Source organism: Silurus meridionalis, chromosome 4 (genome assembly GCF_014805685.1).
Source record: "Silurus meridionalis isolate SWU-2019-XX chromosome 4, ASM1480568v1, whole genome shotgun sequence".
Taxonomy (NCBI): Eukaryota; Metazoa; Chordata; class Actinopteri; order Siluriformes; family Siluridae; genus Silurus; species Silurus meridionalis.
In genome coordinates this window covers 9,399,590-9,421,699 of record NC_060887.1, presented here as the reverse complement: position 1 = coordinate 9,421,699, position 22,110 = coordinate 9,399,590, and the positions used below count along the sequence as shown (strand labels likewise).

General features: G+C 39.0%; 1 protein-coding gene across 1 annotated transcript; it reads left to right on the top strand.

Annotated features, from left to right (window-relative positions):
* The first annotated feature begins 3,353 nt into the window (after positions 1–3,353).
* On the top strand, positions 3,354–21,417 carry ywhabl (tyrosine 3-monooxygenase/tryptophan 5-monooxygenase activation protein, beta polypeptide like). Its single transcript, XM_046848240.1, has 6 exons — positions 3,354–3,511; positions 5,662–5,967; positions 14,356–14,479; positions 18,793–18,956; positions 20,236–20,331; positions 20,804–21,417. Exons 2-6 carry the CDS (start codon positions 5,674–5,676, stop codon positions 20,861–20,863), a joined length of 738 nt encoding a protein of 245 aa, XP_046704196.1. The 5' UTR covers positions 3,354–3,511; positions 5,662–5,673; the 3' UTR covers positions 20,864–21,417.
* The last annotated feature ends 693 nt before the right edge of the window (positions 21,418–22,110 follow it).

Genomic DNA, 22,110 nt, shown 5'->3' with positions numbered 1-22,110 from the left:
CCGATCCGATCTTTTGGTCTGCCTTCCTGTCTGTACATTACAAAATGGATAAAAGTAGCTGAAAAAGCCGTTATTCTACATATCTATCACAATTCAAGCCATACATACACTCACCAATATTGAAAAGATCTGGAAATAGGTTAAAAATTGCACATGTGAGAGCAGGACATGTGACAATGTGGAAAAAAATAGATTTATTTCTCCCCATGGAACTGAAGTGGTGGAGAGCAGAAATAGCTCCTCTTCTATCAAGCAAGCTCTGTGTCCTGTGTGCTCCAGTTTTGCCAGTGATTTTTTTTAACCACCTCTACAAAGTCATGGCTTAAGAGTGTTAAGATTCCTGTAAAATGTTGAGAGTGTTAAGATACTGTTAAATATGAAATCATCACATATAGGACATAGACGCACGTAGAAACATCAACTTTTGCTAGATTCTTTCACTTTCTTCAAGTGTAGTAATGATTATGGCAGATGGAAACAGAAATATGTGATATCTTCATTCAAATTCTAATTTATTCAATTATTATTTATTATTGACTATTGCATCCTCTGAAAGTTTGCATTTCTGAAGAAGCCCCACCTGCACACAATAATGTCTTATATCCCTGAAAAGCTGGTTTCCTGATATGTACAGTGCCTGTCAAAAGTTTGGAAACACCTAGGCTTTAATCATTTTTTAAAAAGACACATACATGTTCAACAATGTAGATAAAAAAATATAAGAATTGGACAGTGAATGACTGGAGGAAAGTTCTGTGGAGAGATGAGTCTACACAGAGCTGTAACAGAACTTATATAAGACAAAGAACAGAAAAGAAGATTTACAGTCAAACATGGAGGTGGAACTTTAATGATTTGGGGTTTCGGAGCAAGGAATTTTGGAGATTTCAGGTGATAACCAACACTGAACCAACACGACTACCATTCTATACTTCAACACCATTCAATTGCAACTGCGGCTAATTAGAAGCAACTTCACCATTCAACTGAACAGTGACCTGAAGCATACGTCCAAACTCTGTAACTTAGAGAGCAAACAGCTGGCTGAGTGTTTTCTATCATGGAATGGCCTACCCAGTCACTTAACATAAATCCCATTGAACTGCTCTGGGATGAACTGGATCGCAAAGTCAAAAAGAAATCTAACTAGCAAAGAACCCCTTTGGCAGTTTTTACAAAAGGCATGGCAAAGTACTTCAGCTGAATGTTTGGAGAAACTGTTGGTCTGCCAAGAGGGTGTAAAGCTGTTACTCCTGCTAAGGGTGCAACATCTGTACATTTCAGTGGTGGGCCATAACACCACCAAGGGCCTTCTATCTGGCCTAAACTGAGGCCCTCTAGAAGGTGTCCAATCACTGTGGTGTTTTCACGTAATTTGATTGGATGGTCAAACTGCATCTGTATCAAAGTGCACAAGCTTAAATATATTCATGTGGATTTAATAGCTGGTAATAACTTGTATAAGTAATGACATTTATTCTCACTGCATGAGATACCTGTCTGTGATTCAGTGCTCATAATATTGATGGTTTCTGTGGCATCATAATGATGGTATCAAGATGTGGATCGATTCTGATAGGACACCACTGAACTGTTACTCATATAGTGGTTCAATTCCCGTACCCAAACTCTAATCAGCTTTGTCTGAATAATTGCTAGATGCCCAAACACTGGGTGAACTGGTCGAACTGGAAAACTACCCCTGCTAGAAAAGTGGTAGCTTAGTGGTCAAGTTGTTTGATGTCTGATTGGAAGCTTGTGAGATCAAATGAAGCAGCATAAAGCTTTCATCACTGGGCCCTTGAGCTCTTCTCTCTCAACTGCTCTATTGTATAAGTCAATCTAGATAAGGGCATCTGCCAAATGCCATAAATGTAGGTGGTAAGTGCTTGTAGTAAGAAAGAGGTTGCTGGATGACTAGTCCAGGTTTTTTTTCCAGAACAGATTGCAAAATCTCAACACAATTAGTGATCAAGTTACTCATGTAATTGAAAGATAGATAGGTGCAATTGCCAAAAGCTGGCTCAATTCAGATCACTAACTATTCTGGCTAAACTTGATTTTTCAGCCATGATAGTATATTCTTTGCTTATAGTTGCAGTGAAAGTCAATCAGAGCCAGCAAGGCCTTCTCTGCTGGCCCAAACACTTAGAATCACAGTGTTATATTTGAATTTTTTCAATTAATATCCATGAAATTAATTCCTAGTAGTCAAGAATCTTAATTTGAAGGGAAGAAATTGATTTGGTTTCAAGGGCATTCACATGATAGACCTTTAAAAAAAAAAAAGCTGGCCATCATGGGGAAAGGTCAGCCAAAACAGTCCAATATAGTTGTTAAGCTTTATCATGGACCATTAATACTTTTGTATTTTTATTTCCTGCAAAATTTGCACAAAAACACACTATTTGCCTTTATTTCAAATTTCCGGGAAAACTGTAATGCACGGAAAAAAGACACAAAAATGCATGAAAATCCCGGGGTCATTTTATGTCGTTAATGATGTATGCGGTCGGTGCAGCAAAGGTGGACAGTTAGGAAATAAATGTAATTCGTTACTGTACTTTACTGAAGTATTTCCATTTGGGGAGACTTTAACTTCACTACAATACAAAGTCTTACTTTTTACTTAACTACATTTTGTGAATTCATTCTTTTTTTTATTTTTATTTAAATGGATAAAAACTTAACTGGTCAAACCACCAATCAGGTTCGAGCACGCGCTCTGTTTTGTTTGAACTGTTGAATTGCGTTCTTTGAGTTTCTTGCTTTATTGCATTCAGTCTGGCTGTATTAGATACCTGTCTGTGATGCAATGCTTTGTTCTACTGCGTTTATCTGTAATATTGATGGAGGTGGTATCTTAGCGTTTAAAGCGTGAAACTTTGGATCTGAAGGTCATGAGTTAAAATCGCAGCCACACCAAGCTGCCACTTATGGGTGCCTCATACAAGCTCAGTTGTATGAACGAGATACATGCAAATCGCCATGGATAAGGGGGAGTCTGCCGAATGCCATAAATGTAGAAGAAGAGCCTTTATTTGTCAGCACAGTGAAATTCTTTTCTTCGCATATCCCAGCTTGTATGGAAGCTGGGGTCAGATCACAGGATCAGCCATGATACAGAGAGTTAAGGGTCTTGCTCAAGGGCCCAAGGGTGTATTGTGTCATGTAATTTGATTCAGGCAGGACATCACTGAACTCATCATTTACTCCACTTGGCCGTGTTATTCACCACGTATTCCACCACGAATCTGCACTACACCCAGCAGCCATGATCCATTCGAGCACGGTTTGGACCGCTCGATCCAACCTAGGCTGCTAAATCCGGCGTTGCCTTGGTTACCGCTGACGTCATGGCGCCCGGCTCCGGCTCAGCCCCTGGGGCCGGTCTGTGATTGGAGGGAAACCCCGTGCCGAGCGCCACTGACCCCCGCGAGAATCAGCTGTGCGCAGCAGTTAGCCAGCCTTCGCTCCGCTACAGCATCCTCATCCGTCACTCTCATCCCAGGTAAGGACGCTTTTATAACCATCTCTTCACCGCCGTTTGCTCCTCTACCGTTCCGTACACAACCCAAGGACCGGGAATTGTCCCTGGAGCAGCACATGACGTAATTTCATTATCTCCAAAATAAAGCATGTAAAGCGGTCACTAGCTTGTTTAAACCGGGTTCATTAAAGATGGCCGCGGTGATGCTGAAGGGGGAAAAAACGACTAACGAACCACTTAGGCGCGGGGTTGAAATTGGTTGGGATGGTTAGATATACTCGTTCATCGGGATGGATGGGTGGATGGATAGAAAAACCTCAAAGAACTATGATAAGAGCCGTAATGCAGTGGTTTCAGCATCGCCATTCATTGGCCTGATTAACGGCACAGAAGGAGCACTAGGCAGGCGATCGAGTAGTTAGGATGGATGAATGTATAGATACATAGATAAATTAATAATTCAATGAATACATTATTACAAAGATAGATATATACATCGAACAATCTCCTATTGAGATGGCCCGGATCGAGATTGCGTTAAACATGTTTAAATAATGATTTTTATTTGTATCATATGTAAAAGGTGATTCTTTCCATAGGTGTTCTTGTGTTTGTTTTTCCACACGGGGATGGAGATGTGTTGTATAACGGAAAGCGTATGAATACATTGGGTGGTGGGGTGATGCGAAAGCGGTGACGTTCCGCTAAGCAGGATTAAGCGCTTTTTCACCTTCTAATGATTTACTGCTTATTAAATGTATTCATCCAGTTATAATACAAAAATCACTCGATAACTCGGTGTCGTGTTTATAATATTTCTGGTGTGTTCGCTAAGCGAGGGAAAGAGAAACCGGACTAGGCAGCGAGCAGCCGACTGGAGAACTGGGTGTGGTGAGGAATAAAGGCACATCCGCATTCCCCGTACAATAGTGCCGATTTGTTGCAGATTTTCATTGTGAATAATATATTTTTCCTTTATGTAATGTTTAATATTTGATTTGTCTGATTTTTTTATGCTTGATTCGTTATTTGATGCGTTCGCTCCGTAGTTATCTGGCTCTCTGACTCGTCTTTTATAAATCGAGCAAAATGGAGGTAAAAAAATAAATAAATAAAGGAGATACTATATGCCAGGATTTATTATATGCCAGGATTTATTTATTTTATTAACCTAGAAGACGAGGAATAATCAGGATCGTGTGATAATACGTGAATTCCGTGTTACTAGATAACTACCCAGTGAGACGTTTCGCGCATGCGCACCTACGCTGTGCATTCTAATTCAAAAGCTTTTATATAATATGTATTTATTGTAAAAAAAATTAAACATCTTTGAGAAAAGGAACCCCTCTTTCCACACAGGAGGCAATTTCTGATCAGATCAAAGCAATCAAGTCGACCAAATATCTAGAAATACACATTGGTAGGGCAACATGATAAATCATTACAATATTCACACTATTTTCTGCCACTTGTCCACCGAATGTGTTGATATTCTGAATGATATAAAAGAATGATGTACATAAAATAAAAAAGGTCTGGTTTAAAGGTCCAACCCTTGCGTTATTGCAAATCGGAGGCTTGTTGTACTTTCTTTTGAACTTAATGCCTGAGCCATTATTTCATTTCCTATATAGGACACTTGTGTAGGGAATTCTCACCCGTTTGGGAAACAGCCTAAATTAATCCCGTCACCGAGACGATCCTTTTTCCAGCGTCCTAGTCGGCCGCATCACAGAGTATCGGATCATGCCCAGTGTGCGTCTAGGAGATAATGAGAAAATGTGCAGTACAGAAGGGGTTTATGGAGTCCAGGTTGAGGAATCAGTGGGATCAGTGTAAACATTTTGACCTACTGATGATGTCATAGCCTTTCTGATGTGATCAGAATCTATGAGTGTGTGTACTGGGCATCACTGTGCTGGTAGTTTCATTCATATCATTCAGCGGTATATAATAATATACATATATAATGATCAGTTCTTGAGCTTTTCATGCACTGCAGATTTTAGTGTATAAAGTATATCAGATATCACATCAAAGAGTTTGTTAATGAGTTGTGAATATATTGGGAGCAGGCATGTGTTTTATATAGCATCACCTATCTCTCTCAAATTTCTGCTATAATTGTGCCTAATAATGTAAATAAGCAGGCATCATTTTCCTTCTAGCTCTGAGCAGCCATGGATACAGGTGAACTAGTGCAGAAGGCCAAGCTTGCCGAGCAGGCCGAGCGCTATGACGACATGGCAGCCGCCATGAAGGCAGTGACGGAGGGCGGCGCCGAGCTTTCGAACGAGGAGCGCAATCTGCTCTCGGTGGCCTACAAGAACGTCGTGGGCGCACGCCGCTCCTCCTGGAGGGTGGTCTCCAGCATTGAGCAAAAGACCGAAGGAAGCGAGAAGAAGCAGCAGATGGCCAAGGAGTATCGTGAGAAGATCGAGAAGGAGCTGAAGGAGATCTGCAACGACGTGCTGGTAAGGGCCGACTGTTTCCTCGCCCAGGCTGTTGAATATAAATGGTATTTAGAGAATAGAATGTGCTTGAACTTCATAGCGGGAACCTTCATGTTGTCGCCCGTATTTTAAGACGTACCAGCGGCGATGTTAAATAATTACATCCTAATTCCTGCTCAACATTTTGTCATATATTGTTAAAAAGAATTCTGTAAAAAAAGAAAAGGGAGATAAAGATAAAAGATATGTATGAAATAAATAGAAATGTACAATGTCCAAATGTACAAAGCTTTCTAGCTGACCAATTAACCCCGGTTAACAGGAGCCAATTTCAATATGATGATGACAATAATTTATGATCAATATTACGGTAAATCACTGATCACTTTCATCCGATTGATCTGAATGCCTTGAGATCTGACCAGGGAAAGTAAATGTGTATTTGAAGCTGCTTTTTTTTAAGTACTATTAAGAACATAAGCGGAATGAGAGAGGGAAATGTGTAGTCACTGACACGCGAGAGCTTTCAATAAAGAGAGATCGATAGAACATTCATGCAAAGAGGTTTGTTCTCCTCCTTTTTTCTTTTAATTATTATTATTATTATTATTATTCTTACCTCCCAAAGAGAGAAAGAGAGATGGTCTTTCCGGTGTAAAGTAGTCCTTGCACTGATAAATGGATAAAAAATAATGGCTTCTGGCTAGTTGCTGTGGTTGAAGAGGAATAAAGCCCTTTGAGATGTGATCATTTTCATCATCCTCTGTGATCGTACCTAAGAATTAGCAGGTGGCAGTGCATCAGGCTACCTGTGATGGAAGGTGATAATCTTCCTAAGGTATGAGCTCAGAAATTCTTCAGACAAGCCTACCAGATTAGCCTCGATCCCATTTGTCCCAGACCCAAGTGTCCTTAGCCCTCAGGAAAGGTCCGTGCACGTGAACACGGGTTATAAAAGTACGAGAATGAAAATGATATGTATGTGTATGTGTGTTTATTCTTTTCGGTGGACAGTGTTGTACATATTGACTTGCAGGTCTTGGTCATTGGCTGCGGTGATAAAGAGGATTTAAGGTTTGAAATCTCAATTTGAACCCTGTGTGCCCCAGTTGCAGATGTTGTGAACCAGTGATGAAGGTTTTATTTGTATTTCTCAGTTTCTGACTGATTGAATTGTTTCGCCAATCAATGGCATAGTGTGAGCCGAATCCTACTGATCCGACAGTCATCACTTTTAAAAGACCTGACTTGCGTTCATCTCATTTATTAAGTGCTGAGATTTGAACTCATGTTATTCCCTTCACTTCACAGAACTAGGAGACACACACCTGCTCGAGCTAGACAAGGCTTCTGTCCACAAAGCCCATGGTTGGTGTGGAAGATCTTGAATAGCTTTCTAAAGAGCTCTGAGCCCAATCCAACGTTCCTCTAGATTTTAGATTGTGCTCATCAGTCAGGTACTGATGTAGGTGAAGGAGGTCCTGGGGTGCAGTCAGTGTTCCAATTCATCATGTTCTATAGCAGATCTTCCACTCCCACCCATGTAAAGCATATCTTCATGGAGCTGGCCTTGTGCACAGAGACAGGTTTGGTGAAGGGAAAATTTCATTCTCCCACATCTACAAACAGCAATATGCAATATTGCACCTCTGATTTTTTTTTTCTCCTCACACATTAATGTTGCGCTCAGTTGAGTCACGACTCAGTCTAGAATAAACACTCATAGACTCCAATCAGAATCTTCTCCTGAAAAACAATTCTATGAATCATTGATTATATATTAGAATAATAACCATTCGAAAGGTTTGATCTTGATTAAGTTTTTAGAAATCATGCGATTCTTACCGTGTGTGTTTTGAGTCTCAGTCGACCCACCGTGGTGTTAAAACGGCCCGTATTAGTTTAACAAATGATTATTGATTTATTGCCTGGATGAGTAGCAGTGGCATCTAACATGCTGAGGCAGATCCTAATTAACTTCACTTCAGTTTCCCAGACAGAGCTTGGATATTAGAACATGAGTGAAGGCATTTTAACCCTCCTTATACCAGAATAGTCTGCGTATATAAAATGCACAACCTCGGTGTGTGCCAGACAAATGTGCCTCCTGTCTGTCAGTAATAAACATGTAGATGGAGTTTTACTGTGGTGAATAATAATCTCATGACAGACACAAAATGAAAAAGCTGAACACATTGCCTGGACTTACAGTTTCCCTTGTCGTTATAGCAACGTTCACACTACAACCTGCACCTTTCATCACAATACATAAATAACATGTAAATAAATGAAGGTTGGATATAGACGGAGCAGTTTAGGATGTGTGTGTGTGTGTGTGTGTGTGTGTGTCCATCCTTATAATGTAAAATTGTTAAAGGCTTTTTGCCTGCTGCTGCCAGGTTTTTCCTGTCAGGTTAATGGTTCGCATTTATTCCACTGACATGTTGTCGCCTTCTTGACGAAAAAGAAATCCTGAATGTATGAATCTAAGCGCGTGAGCTTACCGGCTGAGCGCGAGGATTAGCACTGTGAAGCACTTGAGCAGTGCTTGCTAATTGAATACCCATGTGTATATTTCTGTCATAATCAGGTCAGTTGTTTGATATTTTATAGGCAGGTTCAATTGAATCAAACGAATAGACTTTAAGCAGCTGGTTGACACACACACACACACACACACACACACACACACACACACACACACACACACAGTGTTCAATAAATTTTGAGAGGTTGAATCTGTGTTAGGTGTTGATGAAGCCCTAAAGATCAGGAAATAATTGTAAAATATAGGGAAGATTCCTGTGCTGCAGTGGGTTAAATCAGTTGTCCCCAATCATTTTTGCGCCACAGACCGGTTTGATGTCAGACAATATTTTCACGGACCGGTCTTTAAGGTGTGGCGGATAAATACAACAAAATAAAATGATACGACCGGCATAAACACTGGTATTTTCTAAATATAATAATAATCATTAATCCACTGTGTTGGTTTTTGTTCATTTTGCTCGCTTTGGGGTTTCAGTTTAGCGGTAATGTATTATGTGTTAGCGGAAGGAGCAGCCCCTTTAAGAAGGTAGAGGATGGAGGTAAGACATGTGACTGAGGCATCATGACATGCATCAAGAGTGAGTCATAGACAGATGTGGTGGGGAGAATGCGGTAATTTTCCTAAATAAAAACATTCAGAATCAGATAATAAATAAAACGGAAATAGTGTAAGTTATGTATTCTTTCTGTGGGGCCCGGTGCCAATTGACCCGGGGGTTGGGGACCACTGGGTTAAATGCTTTGTTTCCGAAGCGCCGAGTTCAGGGCCTGAAGATTATTACACGTCACATGATCACAATTTATTATTTTAATCATTATTGTTATTATAAATAACACTCCTTACTAGCGGTGTACAAAATTCACAGGTCTGTTCAATTTCGGTACGGTTAGGGGGGAAGAAATGCAAAACATTAAACTACTTGTCGTTTTTTTTATAAACGCAGTTTATTATTATGAACATTTTCAGAAATTAAATTGGCACAAATTAAATTGATTAGGGCTGCAACTATCGATTATTTTGATTATCCGATACAAATCTTTTTTTTTTTTTTTTTTTTTTATGTTTTGCTTATTATAACTATACACAGACGTCTCTGAGTTATGATGGTTCCACTTAAGATTTTTCAATCTTACAATGACGATACGGTGTACAATACAGAAAATAAAGCATTTGAGGAAGCAATTTGTGTACATTTTTACTGCATTTTGCAGATGGCAAGTTGACAACCATGCTTAAAAACATTTATATAAAATATTATACAACATTGTTTTGACAATTTTTGTTAAAAAAAAAATACCCATTTTGTTCATTTGTGCAAATATAAGCATGTAGATCAGGGGTCACCACCCTTTTTGAAACTGAAAACTACTTCTTGGGTACCGATTGATGTGAAGGGCTACCAGTTTGATATACACTTCTGAAATAACAAATTTGCTCAATTTATCTTTAATTATATGTTATTATTAATAATTAACAATATTCATCTATATCTAGTCATCTATATTTTAATATTGTCATTTTCAAATTCACACCAATGCAAGTGTGATTTAAAAAATGTGATGCAGCTCACTGGTAAGTGGCGCTATGGTGAACAATTTTTTAGAAAAGGCCTGTGGGCGACTCATGTGGTCCTTGCGGGCAACCTGGTGCCCGCAACCTGGTGACCCCTGGTGCCGGCAACCTGGTGACCCCTGATTTAGAATATATAATTAATTACATTTTGTATAATAATTAAATAACTTATGCATAAATTAAATATACACACATTAAAAAAACAAGCATTTGAACTCAGTAAAGTCGCAGTACATCACGTTGGAAAACAGATAAGTTACTGTTGTGGTAGAAAAATGCTATAAAAAGAGAATGGAACGGAGAAACGCAGCGAACTAAAATATGCGTTGGTGTACAAATGCATAAGCATTCGCTAAAACCACAACAGTGAGTAAAAATGTACTGGTTTACTGCTGCTGTTATTTGCTGCTTTTAGATTTAGCGTTTGTTCGCGAGCGAACTGATTGCACCACCTGATGCTCACGATGTTATAAACAGTTAATACAAATACTACACCATTTTCACATGATGAGGATTAGACAGTTTTTTTCTTATAGTGCTGATGTTTCGCCATCATCCGTGACTCCAGCGTGTTTTCTTTTCATGTACTCGTGCATCACTGTGGTACTTCTATCCCACACAAACTCCGCTTTCATAACTTGTAGGTTACAGTTTTCTTTGTTGTGTTTAATATAAAATGCTCCCATGCCTTAGATGACTTGGGATGCACACTTGTTCCTGCTGCTGGTTGATCCTGTACTGTGCGCCATTTCCCAATCGGCTGCGTTATCTTACCGTCATGCTAAACCTTAACTTGAGCAGCCCAAGTAATAGATAATGCCATTTGTTGACAACTAATTTCATTATCGATTTTATCAATTAGTTGTTGCAGCTCTAAAATTGATAAATAAAATAAATAAAAAAAAAGAAGGAAAAAATAGTTCACATTTGTTAAAACCCATTTGGGTAATACAGGCGTGTGTGTGTGTGTGTGTGTGTGTGTGTGTGTGTGTGTGTGTGTGTTTTACATTTAATATAAAATTTTCTAAAGATATGTTCTTATTTCAGCAGACTTTAGCAAATGTCTTCATTCCTTCCATTCTTCATTCATTCGCTCCCTCGATATGTGAAATTGTCAGGATTTGTCTTCGGTAGAGTTCGAGGTCCGCAGGAGCGAAATCTGGCGAGTGTGCGGAAGTGAGATAATGATGATCATGAAACTCACATCGTCACACTCTTTGTTATAACTTGCTGTCCATGATGAAATCGCAGGCGTGATAACGCACGCGGTCAGAAGAGCACCGGTTGCGCAGCTCCCGATATACACCAGATGATGCCTTTTGGCATGCTGACTTATGAAGGTCGGTGCTCCCTGTGACTTTGTGTGCAGCTTTGTGCTGCCATCTGTTGAACTGTTACAAAACTAGTTTCCGAAAGTTTTTTCCACCACCTTGTAGATAACATTTGTCACCATCTATCTATCTATCTATCTATCTATCTATCTATCTATCTATCTATCTATCTATCTATCTATCTATCTATCTATCTATCTTTTAGTTTTCGACCTCCCCTTTTTCGGCCACTCCTTTCAGTTTTTTACTCCTTGATGGTCTGATATAGTAACAATGCTTTTCCGTTTTTTTTTTGTTTGTTTTTGTTTTTTAGCTAAAACAAGCGAAAGAAAAATCACTGAGTCATGTGACGTGAAATCCATGTTTGCTTCTCGTAATGATTACTTTCCCTTTACTTCGATTGTCTTGCGACTGGGCCTTGTGAGGCAAAAGTACACAAGTGGGCGGGGCCGTGGTCTCCACAGAAGCCGTTTAGTTTATTACGTAGTTTATTAACTTGCTTTTATTTTATTTTTACAGTTTGATGGTGCATATCTGAAACACGAGCCGTCTCATATGGTCTCATATGTGCTAGTGTAATTGTTAAGAGTTTCAGTGAACTTTGAGTAAACACTAATTTACTGATTAACTTGTGGCAAGGGCTGAATGTCAAGTCACAGTATGAACTCTGGCAAGATTGAACCTAATGCCAAGTTCAAGAGCAGACAGTTGCACATTTTCAATGTATTTCTCGGTCGGAAGGACATAGTTTTTAGAAGCACTCGAGTGAGGGCTCGTGCACTCAGACGCAAGTCACCAATAAAGCAATACATCCAGATGCTCATATTTTGTTAAGCTCATGATATGTGGTACAGTCTGGCAGTGGAAATGAGTCACACTTGCACATGCTTGACTGTGCATGAAGGGCGAAACGGCCAATCCTGATTAAGGTTGCAAATCTACTAAAAGATTTGAAAAACTATGGAAATTAATGAGAAGATATGGGAATTAACGGAAATAAACTGTGAATTTTCTAAATTGCATGTCAGCCGATAACAGGCAACTTAAACGTAGTTAAACAACCAGATTTAAAACAGTTTCAGTTTCTACCCTACACATTCATCAGACACATGCACACATGCACACACTTACTGCAGGCCTACTGAGGCCACACCCCCTTACGTGCACTGTGCATGAATCCTGCACACAAAATAATGAGGGAAAAATGTCCATCTTATTCACTTATTAAATTACATAAATATTACCTACATTTATGTTTGAAAAATAGCTGTGTAAGCTATTACGCAACCAAATTCTACTAACATATCAAAGTCAGAAATGTCGTAAGTCTATATTAGTTTGTATGCATGTCAGCTTATGACCTAAATAAATGTTTATATTGTATATGATATAATTTATACACATTTAACCAAATTTCCAAGTTTTTAACTTGGAATATTTCCCCAAATTCCCCAGATGAAGGAGATGAAAGTTTCTGGAAAGTTTCCAGAAATGTTCTGCCCCTTTGCCAACCTAATCCTGATACGTCATAACCACAAATGTATTCGTTAACTTATGAAGGCTCTTCGGTTCCCAGCCGCTGAGGAGCATATAGTCGTAATAGTAATAATATAGTAATAATACAGTATCATTGTGGTTGTTTTTCTACACTTACTTCATTTCTGTGCCTGATCAGTAATTATAGACTGCCTGTCTACAGCATCAGGCAACAGAATTTGAGATTACCAAAAATATATTAAAACCAGCATCCACAGTGGCCTTCTCTTTAGTTGTAAGGTTTTCCGAGACCTACTTTGCATAAAGGTTTGTCCAAACTAAACCTTTGGTTTGTAGATTGCCACAAGCAAGAGACAGTGAGATCAAGAGCTTCATTTGCAAATAACAATGTATTTATATATATTTATTAGTAGATAGGCTATACTTTTACTATTTATTATTCTAACAATATTTTCTATGTTGATTGGTTTCTCAAGCGTGTCCTCTCAGCACCGCTGCTGTTACGTGAACATGACGTATTACAACCCTACAGAGAGCGAGGCGTGTCCCCGAGAGTCACATAGAATACAGATTACCATGGCAGAGGTAGAGCCGCATCTTCAGGAAAATATGGTGAACACAAAATTGATTAAAGGAAACTTGATGAATTAGTTTGTGGAAAAACATCACTGACACCATTAAAGTCACAACTGCAGAAAGATTATATCCAACATCCCACTGTTCCTGAACTACTCATTCAGTAGAGCAATCAAGGCTCAGGCTTTATTGGAAGACAGTGTCTGTAACACGGCTTGTATCTAAACAGTAGCCTACCAAGAAAGTCATTGTTCACTGTCTTCCTCCTTCCTTTCTTTTGGCATCGTCGTGCGTTTAAAAATCACCATCGGTGAAGCTTTTCTGCCGATGCCGTGCAGCTCAGAACACAGATGAAGTGCGTTTTGTTATGCTCCATTGTTTTTTTAGTGTGACGAATGATTCGCTTTTCCTGTAGACAGTCCGAGTGAGCGGCAGGTCAAACATCAGAGGAACCTCATCCATATTTATGATGTGGTGCAGCCCGATTCAGTGGGAGCGCATCTGATTTAATATAAAGAGTTTCATTGGTCACCTGAACCCGTTTGGCAATTTCATTGGTGTAATGTTATGGGGCTCAGTTTTTTGGCTTGAAGTTTGTGAAACCGGGAAAAATCCAGGAAAAATCCATAATTTAGCCGCTTCATTGTTTAAGCCGCGAGGTTCAAAGCGTGGGAAAAAAGTAGCGGCGTATAGTCTGGAAAATACGGTAATTAAAAAATACATTTGGATTGTTAATCTGTAAAACATGGAAAAATAAAATTATTTAATTTAATTTGGAGGGGGGGGTCATAGCTAACATACTAAGAACATGGGAGAGATTTGTGTGAATTTTTGCATAGGTCTTATTGTTCTCCTCTTTTTCCCTCTGCTTGTCTCTCTCAGGTTCTTCTGGACAAATTTCTGATCCCGAAGGCGACCCCAGCCGAAAGCAAAGTCTTCTACCTGAAAATGAAAGGCGATTACTTCCGCTACTTAGCCGAGGTAGCCGTGGGAGAAGACAAAAGCTGTAAGCATTTCCTTTAAACACTCGCTCACTCACTCGCTCATAGGCTTGCACAGGTTCAGAAACTTTCCATCTGAGCTTCATCTTGAAATCTGGAAATAAATTTGGGAAATATTCCAAGTTCAAAATTGACCCCATATTTCTGGGAATTTTATTGGAATTGAAAGGAATTTATGGGAATTTATAGGAATTCATTAAGAACGTATGGAAATGTATATAAACTGACTTATATACAAACATATATATAAACATTTGTTTTTTGGTCACTAGCTGACATGCATGCCAACTAATACAGATTAAATAAAATGGCATTTTTAAATTAATTGTTAAGTTTTGTTGCTAAATAGCTTACATATAGCAGGTTTTTTATAATATTTATGTAATATTTATGTAACTTATGTAAATTCTCAGCAAGATCGACATCTTTTTTTTTTGTTTACATTATTTTATGTGCAGAATTTAAGAAATGATCTGTGGTATGTTATGGAGGAACATCGCATGTAATGTGCATGCAGTTGATGAATGTGCAGGGTAGAAATCCAGCTGGATTGCATTCAATCTGGTTGTTTTAATTATCCTGCAAGATTTTTTTTTATTCCTAACAATATTTAAGTTCCCTGTTATAGGCAGACACCTGCAATTTTGTAAATTCCCAGTTTATTCCCTTTACTTCCTGCTAATTCCCCTATATTCCCATTAGTTCCCATGGAAAGTTAGCAATCTTGAACACGGCCAGAATTTCCCAACTCTAATCTCTCACTTCTTCCAGTGTCTTTTTTACTGAACAGGAGGTTTGAAAGCAGAGAGCCAGCGCTCAATCACAGTCATAATCTATATCAGTGTGCATTAAAAAAAAAGCGTAAAAAGGGTTTCGGCAAACTCAGGGTGACGTTTTTTGTTTGTTCCTTTGAAGCCCGTCTTGAACAGGCGCATTAGTCATCCGGTACTGCGCCACACCCGTTTTATTTTTTTCGCCCTGCAGAATTACTGGCACGAGCGTTAAGCAGTAGCGTTACCTTTACAACAGGATGCTGGATCAAAGTTTTTGTTTGTTTGTTTGTTTGTTTGTTTATTCATATTTATTTATTTTAAATAGTTTTTTAAATGACATCATGTCCCCGAAGGAGTTCGGAAGCCATGGATGTGCTTGAACCAAACACACACTTACCTTAGGGCATTGTGGTTTCCACTGTGCAACCATTTCCTTTTGCTTGAACGGTTCACTCGTGGGCAAAGCTGAGGAAGTGACGAGGCCCCGGAGGTTTTAGGAAGTGTTTAAAACCTATTCATTAAAACACAAGTTTTCCAGATGCAACTCAGCTAATCTGTAATCTGGTGATGGTTTTTTTATTTTTATTTTGGGGGGGGTTCTACAATCGCACAGCAGCACTATTCCAGTCAGGTCAGGTGGTGGAAAAGCTGTTTCAGTGTAGATCGATCAGATCCCTTGCAATGAATTCGCCAACCTCGGTTGGTTTAGGAGAAGACTCAATAAATCAAGCACAAATGATTGAGCAGAAGGGGTGCCAATAATTGTTCCACCCACATTTCTAGTGTGGTGTTTGTAATTGTTTGATATACATGAAGATGAAAGGATTTAACAACAACAAAAAAAAAAGCGATTTACACCATTCTTTGCTCATATTTTCCAGGGATACCGAAGGCACTGTGTATGTATATGTGTGTATGTGTGCATTAATGTGTGTACATATCTGTATTTTTATGTATACATGTGAGGCTTTTGGTGCACGAGAACAAGAAGAAATGCAACCTTTTTAACGATTCCAGTTCTCTGCTTCCAGTAGTTCAGCAGGATGAATCATGTTGAATCATCCCCCTTTTTTTTTCTTTTTTGTGAGAATAAAGAGTCACAGACTAACTGCCTTCCTGTGCCAGGAAGTTTATGGGACATCACGTGGCAGTGAAGCAACGAGAACATTCAAATGAGCACGGCCTTTCATTTTATCAAGTGGCTTTCTGCGCTTCTCACTCCAAGCAGTCGCGGCCTGAAATATAGATTTAGCTATAGATTTAACTGATTCTTCTCGGTCTAGAAACGAGTCTGAAGTGCTACTGCAGTCAGGCTTAATTTTTATTTATTTTTTAAGTATAAAGTTTGTACTCAAAATAACACATTGCTGTTGAATCGCTCGTAACTTTGTGTTGGGTTTTGGGATGTCATCTGATGAGCCAGTGCAAATACCACTGATTCATCTGAGAATAGAGCAAGTTCTGCTGGTTATTTAATTCATTTATGAAACAGGCCGTCGATTGTATTCGTCTGAACGAGGAATAATGAGCACTTTCTTTCATTTTTTCATTCGCGCTATATCCGGGTTATCGGATAGATTGCGAACCTCAGAAGGCTTTTAGAAAATGTTTTGTCCTATTTGTGCAAGTTTGTGAAAAATACCCAGTCCATGGTTTGCTGAATAGCATTTTACTGGTGTAGTATATATGGTTTGTTTTGGGGTTTTTTCTCTCTAATGTTGTATTCTGCGCAGACAAAAGCAGTGATACCACTTTTCCATTCCTTTCAGTTTCCTTTTCCTTCCATTTGTATTATTTTATTCAAAATTATTAAATTCAATATATCTATTGCATCGTAAATGCAATCAGTATAATAAATTCTGTGTTTTGGCAGGTTTTAGATATCAAAATGTTATTATTATTAGATCGGTCTCTATAGCACATCTCTATAGCACAAAAAAAACTTAAGGGCAACCGATTCACCAGTTTTGCCCATGAATCGGCACTGATAGTTAATTGCTGGATTTTTTGCCAAAAATCCATAACGATAGTTTTTCCGGCTTCCGGTTTGCTGGTCTTACAAGAGGCGAATCACAGACACGTTTTTTATACATTCCAACATGAGACCGCGTGCTGCACGGAGAGTGCTATATTATATTTATAATTTATTAGTTATATAATTACATTTATAAATGAATATGTTCATGTTTAATTCCTTCAGCATATTTCTATGATTTAGTACTTTTTTATTTTTTTTTATTTCAATATTAAGTTCAATATTTTTAATGTTATATGGAGTGTTCTTCTTTTTGAATTTTTTTTTTTTTTTTTCGCGAATATCCATTTTAAAAACTAACGGTTGATTTAATTGGCAAGTACGATCCAACCCAGCTATCGATATTTGGAAAATCCACTAGCAATCGACCGCTACATAAAATGTTCTTTTTGTCTTTGTCCACACTAATATATTTTCGGTTGAAAATGCATATTTTTCTCTCCATTTCGAACTTCCATCTACATTAAGCTGCAAAAAGTAAATATAGGGTTCATGATCAGTTGGGTTGAGGTCAGAACTTTATAGCAGGCCACTTAAGTCTTCCACTCCAGCCCATGTAAAGCCAACCCGTGTATCTTCATGGAGCTGGCTTTGTGCACAGGGGCATTGTCATGCTGCAACAGGTCTGGGTCTTCTGGTTCAAGTGAAAGGAATATTTCCTGCTTTTGCATTCAAAGACATCCTATAGATTTGTGGTAAGGGTTTGGGGGGAAACCACACATAGCTGAAAAAGTATCCCAATACTTTTATCCATATTGTGTATTTGAAGCGTATCGATTCCTTCCCCTGCAGTTTATAACAATCTCGTTTAATGTTTCCTATTCGAGCGCCTTAACGAAGAGAGTCGATATAAACAGCATCAGTAATCAACTTGGAACTTGAATCCAGATGTTTGCCCCGACTTGCCACCGTTCTGATAAAGAATGTGTATAGTTGGAAATAAATTCCATTCAGATTGACTTTCAGAAAAGCACACGCGTACACCTGAGCTTATTTTGTAATGTCTTCCAATATAACAAAAAAAGGTTAGATAGTCATTTCAGTAGCGTTTTTTATTAATTCATTTATTATTTTTTTTTATTAAAGACTTTAGAAGTTTAAGAAAACTACAAATAGAACAGACTTAAAGCAGGAGACTATTCTCAGTAAAACTGCATCATGTACAGGATTCGTTGTCTTTGTTTTCCCTTAAAAGGTTTTCTTTTCTTTTTCTGAGTGTCATATACAGAATAGACACCGGCAGGGGAGGGTGGGACATTTGCAGCGCCTTGGAATGTTCTTTTAGTGTATTGTTGGAATGTTGATGATGAATATGATCTCAAGATTACGTCCAGTGTGCTCGAGAGAGCCAGGGGGTTGCTAATGAAGTAGATAGAATATTTGAAACTGTCTGTACATCATGTCGAAAGTGTACTTTTTAAGTCATTGGGCATTTACTTCAATTCATTTCTTGATCTAATTTTTTGTTTGTTTGTTTGTTTGTTTGTTTTTTCCCTTCACCAATACCCAGCTATCATCAGCAGCTCACAAGAAGCCTACCGGGACGCGTTTGAGATCAGCAAGGCCGAAATGCAGCCCACACACCCGATCCGTCTGGGCTTGGCACTTAACTTCTCCGTCTTCTACTATGAAATCCTGAACTCTCCTGAGCAGGCCTGCAAACTGGCCAAAACGGTACACATAAACACCACATGTTCATTGTCCACTTTACAGAAGCCCCAAGAGGCCACGCGTTATTATTATCATTATCATTTTTTTATTATTATTTATTTATTTATTTATTTTTACACGTTTTCTCGTGAGGAAAAACCAAAAGAACATATCACCTAGTCGCCTTGTGAACGGGACACGTGGGTTTCTCACACCTCGTTTTCACAGGTGTTGCATTTGCTTGCTGTAAAGGTGGACTTTTATTTCTGCATCATATCCTAAATTATACAGCAGGCTTTCTGAAAACACATCTGCTTATTTATCTTTAGATTCCTCTTTTTTGGGGGGGGGAATTCAAAATCGTGGTCTATACAGTTGATATACATTATATAGCCAAAAGATTTGTGATGTGCTTTTTTTTTAACATCTTCAATGTTTAGTCCCCATTTGCCCTTATAACCTTCACTCCTTTGGGAAGATGCTCCACTAGATTCGGGAGTGTGCTTGTGGAGATTTGTGCTCATTCAGCCACAAGGGTGTTAGTAAAAGCGGGTACTGATGTAGGTCAATCGGACTGGGGTGCAGTCAGGAGGTCGACGATACATGGGTTTTGCCAATTAACCAGCACCGATAGTCCATATCAATAGTTTTTCCTGGTGGCGTGCTGTTTGTTTCTACACGCGAGGCTGCGTGCTGCACGTAGAGCGCTGTGTTTAATTCTATAATAATATTTTTTCCTTTATACATTTATCTTAATTTGATTTAGTTTATTTTGCAGGGGGTTTTTTTTATATATACGTTTTTGAAATAAAGTTCAGTACCGTTTTTTTTTTTTTTTTTTCCAAATATCGTTTGGTTAATCGGTTATCTGCAAGTACGATCCAACCTAGCTACCAGTAAAATCCACTATGAGTTGACCTCTAGTGCAGTCAGTGTTCAAATTCATCCCAAAGGTGTTCAGCAGGGTCACGGTCAAAGCTGTATAGCAGGAGATTATCGAGGCACTTAAATGAAGGGAAAATCTCATGCCACCGCATCCAAAGTCATTCGGCACATTGAGTTTCCATTTAGTTAAGTGCTCTGCCTCGCGCCCTTTTTAACTAGCCGCATGAACGAGCAGGCGTTCCTATTAAAGTGGACGGTGCGTGCACAAAAGCGCGCAGCACGTGCAGTCGATCAAGTCGATGCAGGAAGCCAGAGCCGAGTCATTGTTTAAAGAAGAAACCACAGAAAAGGCTCGAGGTTGCAGTGCCATTTTCATCACAGGTTTTTTTTTTCTTTCTCTTCCTCCGTTTCCTCTTAGGCTTTTGACGAGGCCATCGCAGAACTCGATTCGCTCAACGAAGAATCCTACAAAGACAGCACGCTGATCATGCAGCTGCTGCGAGACAACCTGACAGTAAGTCTCTCACCAAACGATCCCCCACCACCCCCACCACCACACCCCATGAACTAGAGATACAGTAGGGAAAATATGACTCAAGTAAAAGTGCTCCCTTTAAACTTTCACTTGAACAAAAGTATTTGCCTTTAAATGTACTTACGTATCTAAAGAACTATTTATTATGGCGATAATGTTCCTGTTATCATTTTTGTCACAAGACTCTTGTTTAATCAACTCAATTTATGTGAAAACGACTCTGTTACTATTAGCAACACCAAATTTATTAATAGATTGATATTAATGAGTCAACCACTGATTGATCTTTATTACACTGATCCTGAGCCCAAAACCTTGTTTTCAACTTCTTCCTATAAGGCCACGGGTGCTGTGGTGGTGATAAGCAGATACACACCAAGCGTGCAGGGCTTTTGATCTTGGTGCTAATTATTATTATTGTTTTTTTGTTTTTTTCGTCTCACCTCATCAGCTGTGGACCTCAGACAACCAGGGCGATGCCGAGGACACCGAGGAAGGAAGAGAAAACTGATCCCCCCTTTCTGCGTCTATGCTTCCCCTTACATCTGGCTTTCATCATCCCATCCACACTGAGACCATCAAATCATCTGGCTTCTGTCTCCTTGACTTCTTCCTTCCTTTCTTCTTTTTGTCCTTCTTCCTTTTCTCCGTCACTATCATTAATCCACCCAGGGAGAGGTAGGGGTAAAGGGAGGGGGGGGGGGGGGACAATTTTAAGGGGGGGTCGTTAAGGGTTGAAGGGAGCAGGTAGGGAGTGACACTCGTCTGCTAGCGAGTTCATTAGGCGAGGGCAAGTTCTCAACTCCAGGTTTTGTCTTAGACATTTGTATATCCTGTATGTCCATCATTCACGGAGTTGAAGTGTTTGCCACACTCATGCACAGCTGCAATTTTTTATAAGCGTTCTTTAAAAAAAAAAAAAGGAAAAAAAAAAAACAACCGTTCCTAAGTGGCATCATCTGCATCACCAACGTCACCGTCATCATGTAGGTAATATAAGGAGATAAGGTCTGCTTCACGCGTTCATAAACGAGAACATAATGATTAAAAAAAAAACTTCATCAAGTTTTGCATTTTTTTTTTCTTTCCTTGCTGTGTTTGCGGATGACCTTCATATTTCCCTTTTCTTTTCTCTGCTCTTAACATGTACGAGGTAGAAAGGACCCTTAAGATCAAAGAGCACATAAGCTTGATAGCGATACAGTGAGACTGCACAAGCAGGGCATCAAGCGTTCCTACGTGCGTCAAACCGTTACTATTTTGTTGTTTCATTTAATTATTATTATTATAATAATTATTATTATTATTATTTTCTTTGATAATTTTTGATACTTGCCTGAACTGCATGTGGCTATGAAGTAGTTAGTGGGGGGGGTTGTTTCTTGTTGGGCCGGCTAGCTTTTTTGTTTTCATGTCTTTTGCTATTTTCACATGAAACACCAAGCGTACATGTTATTCAAGGGAGGGAGGGGGGCGGTGTCATTTCATCTAAGTGTAATAAACAGTAATAATTTAACATTTTAACATTTTTGCCTTTTTTTTTGTTTTTTCATTATTAAAAGCTGTTAAGTCAAACCCTGGACATCATCTTTAATCTCACTGTCAAAAGGGCACAAGTTCAATAAAGCACCACTGATGGATTGTAGCCGGAGTGCCAACCTCAGTAGTTTGGTCGCTTCGCGCTGACGATTCGGAGGGGGGCGGGGCCTAAAGACTAGCCGCTTCTGCACTTTTCAGCTAAAGAAACGTTTCCCCATT

Bases quoted from the DNA above. Each gene is read 5' to 3' on its own strand.
- ywhabl (XM_046848240.1), top strand. From the start codon at position 5,674: ATGGATACAGGTGAACTAGTGCAGAAGGCCAAGCTTGCCGAGCAGGCC. The intron at 14,480-18,792 runs GTAAGCATTTCC...ACCAATACCCAG, and splicing joins CGTGGGAGAAGACAAAAGCT to CTATCATCAGCAGCTCACAA. The intron at 18,957-20,235 runs GTACACATAAAC...GTTTCCTCTTAG, and splicing joins CCTGCAAACTGGCCAAAACG to GCTTTTGACGAGGCCATCGC.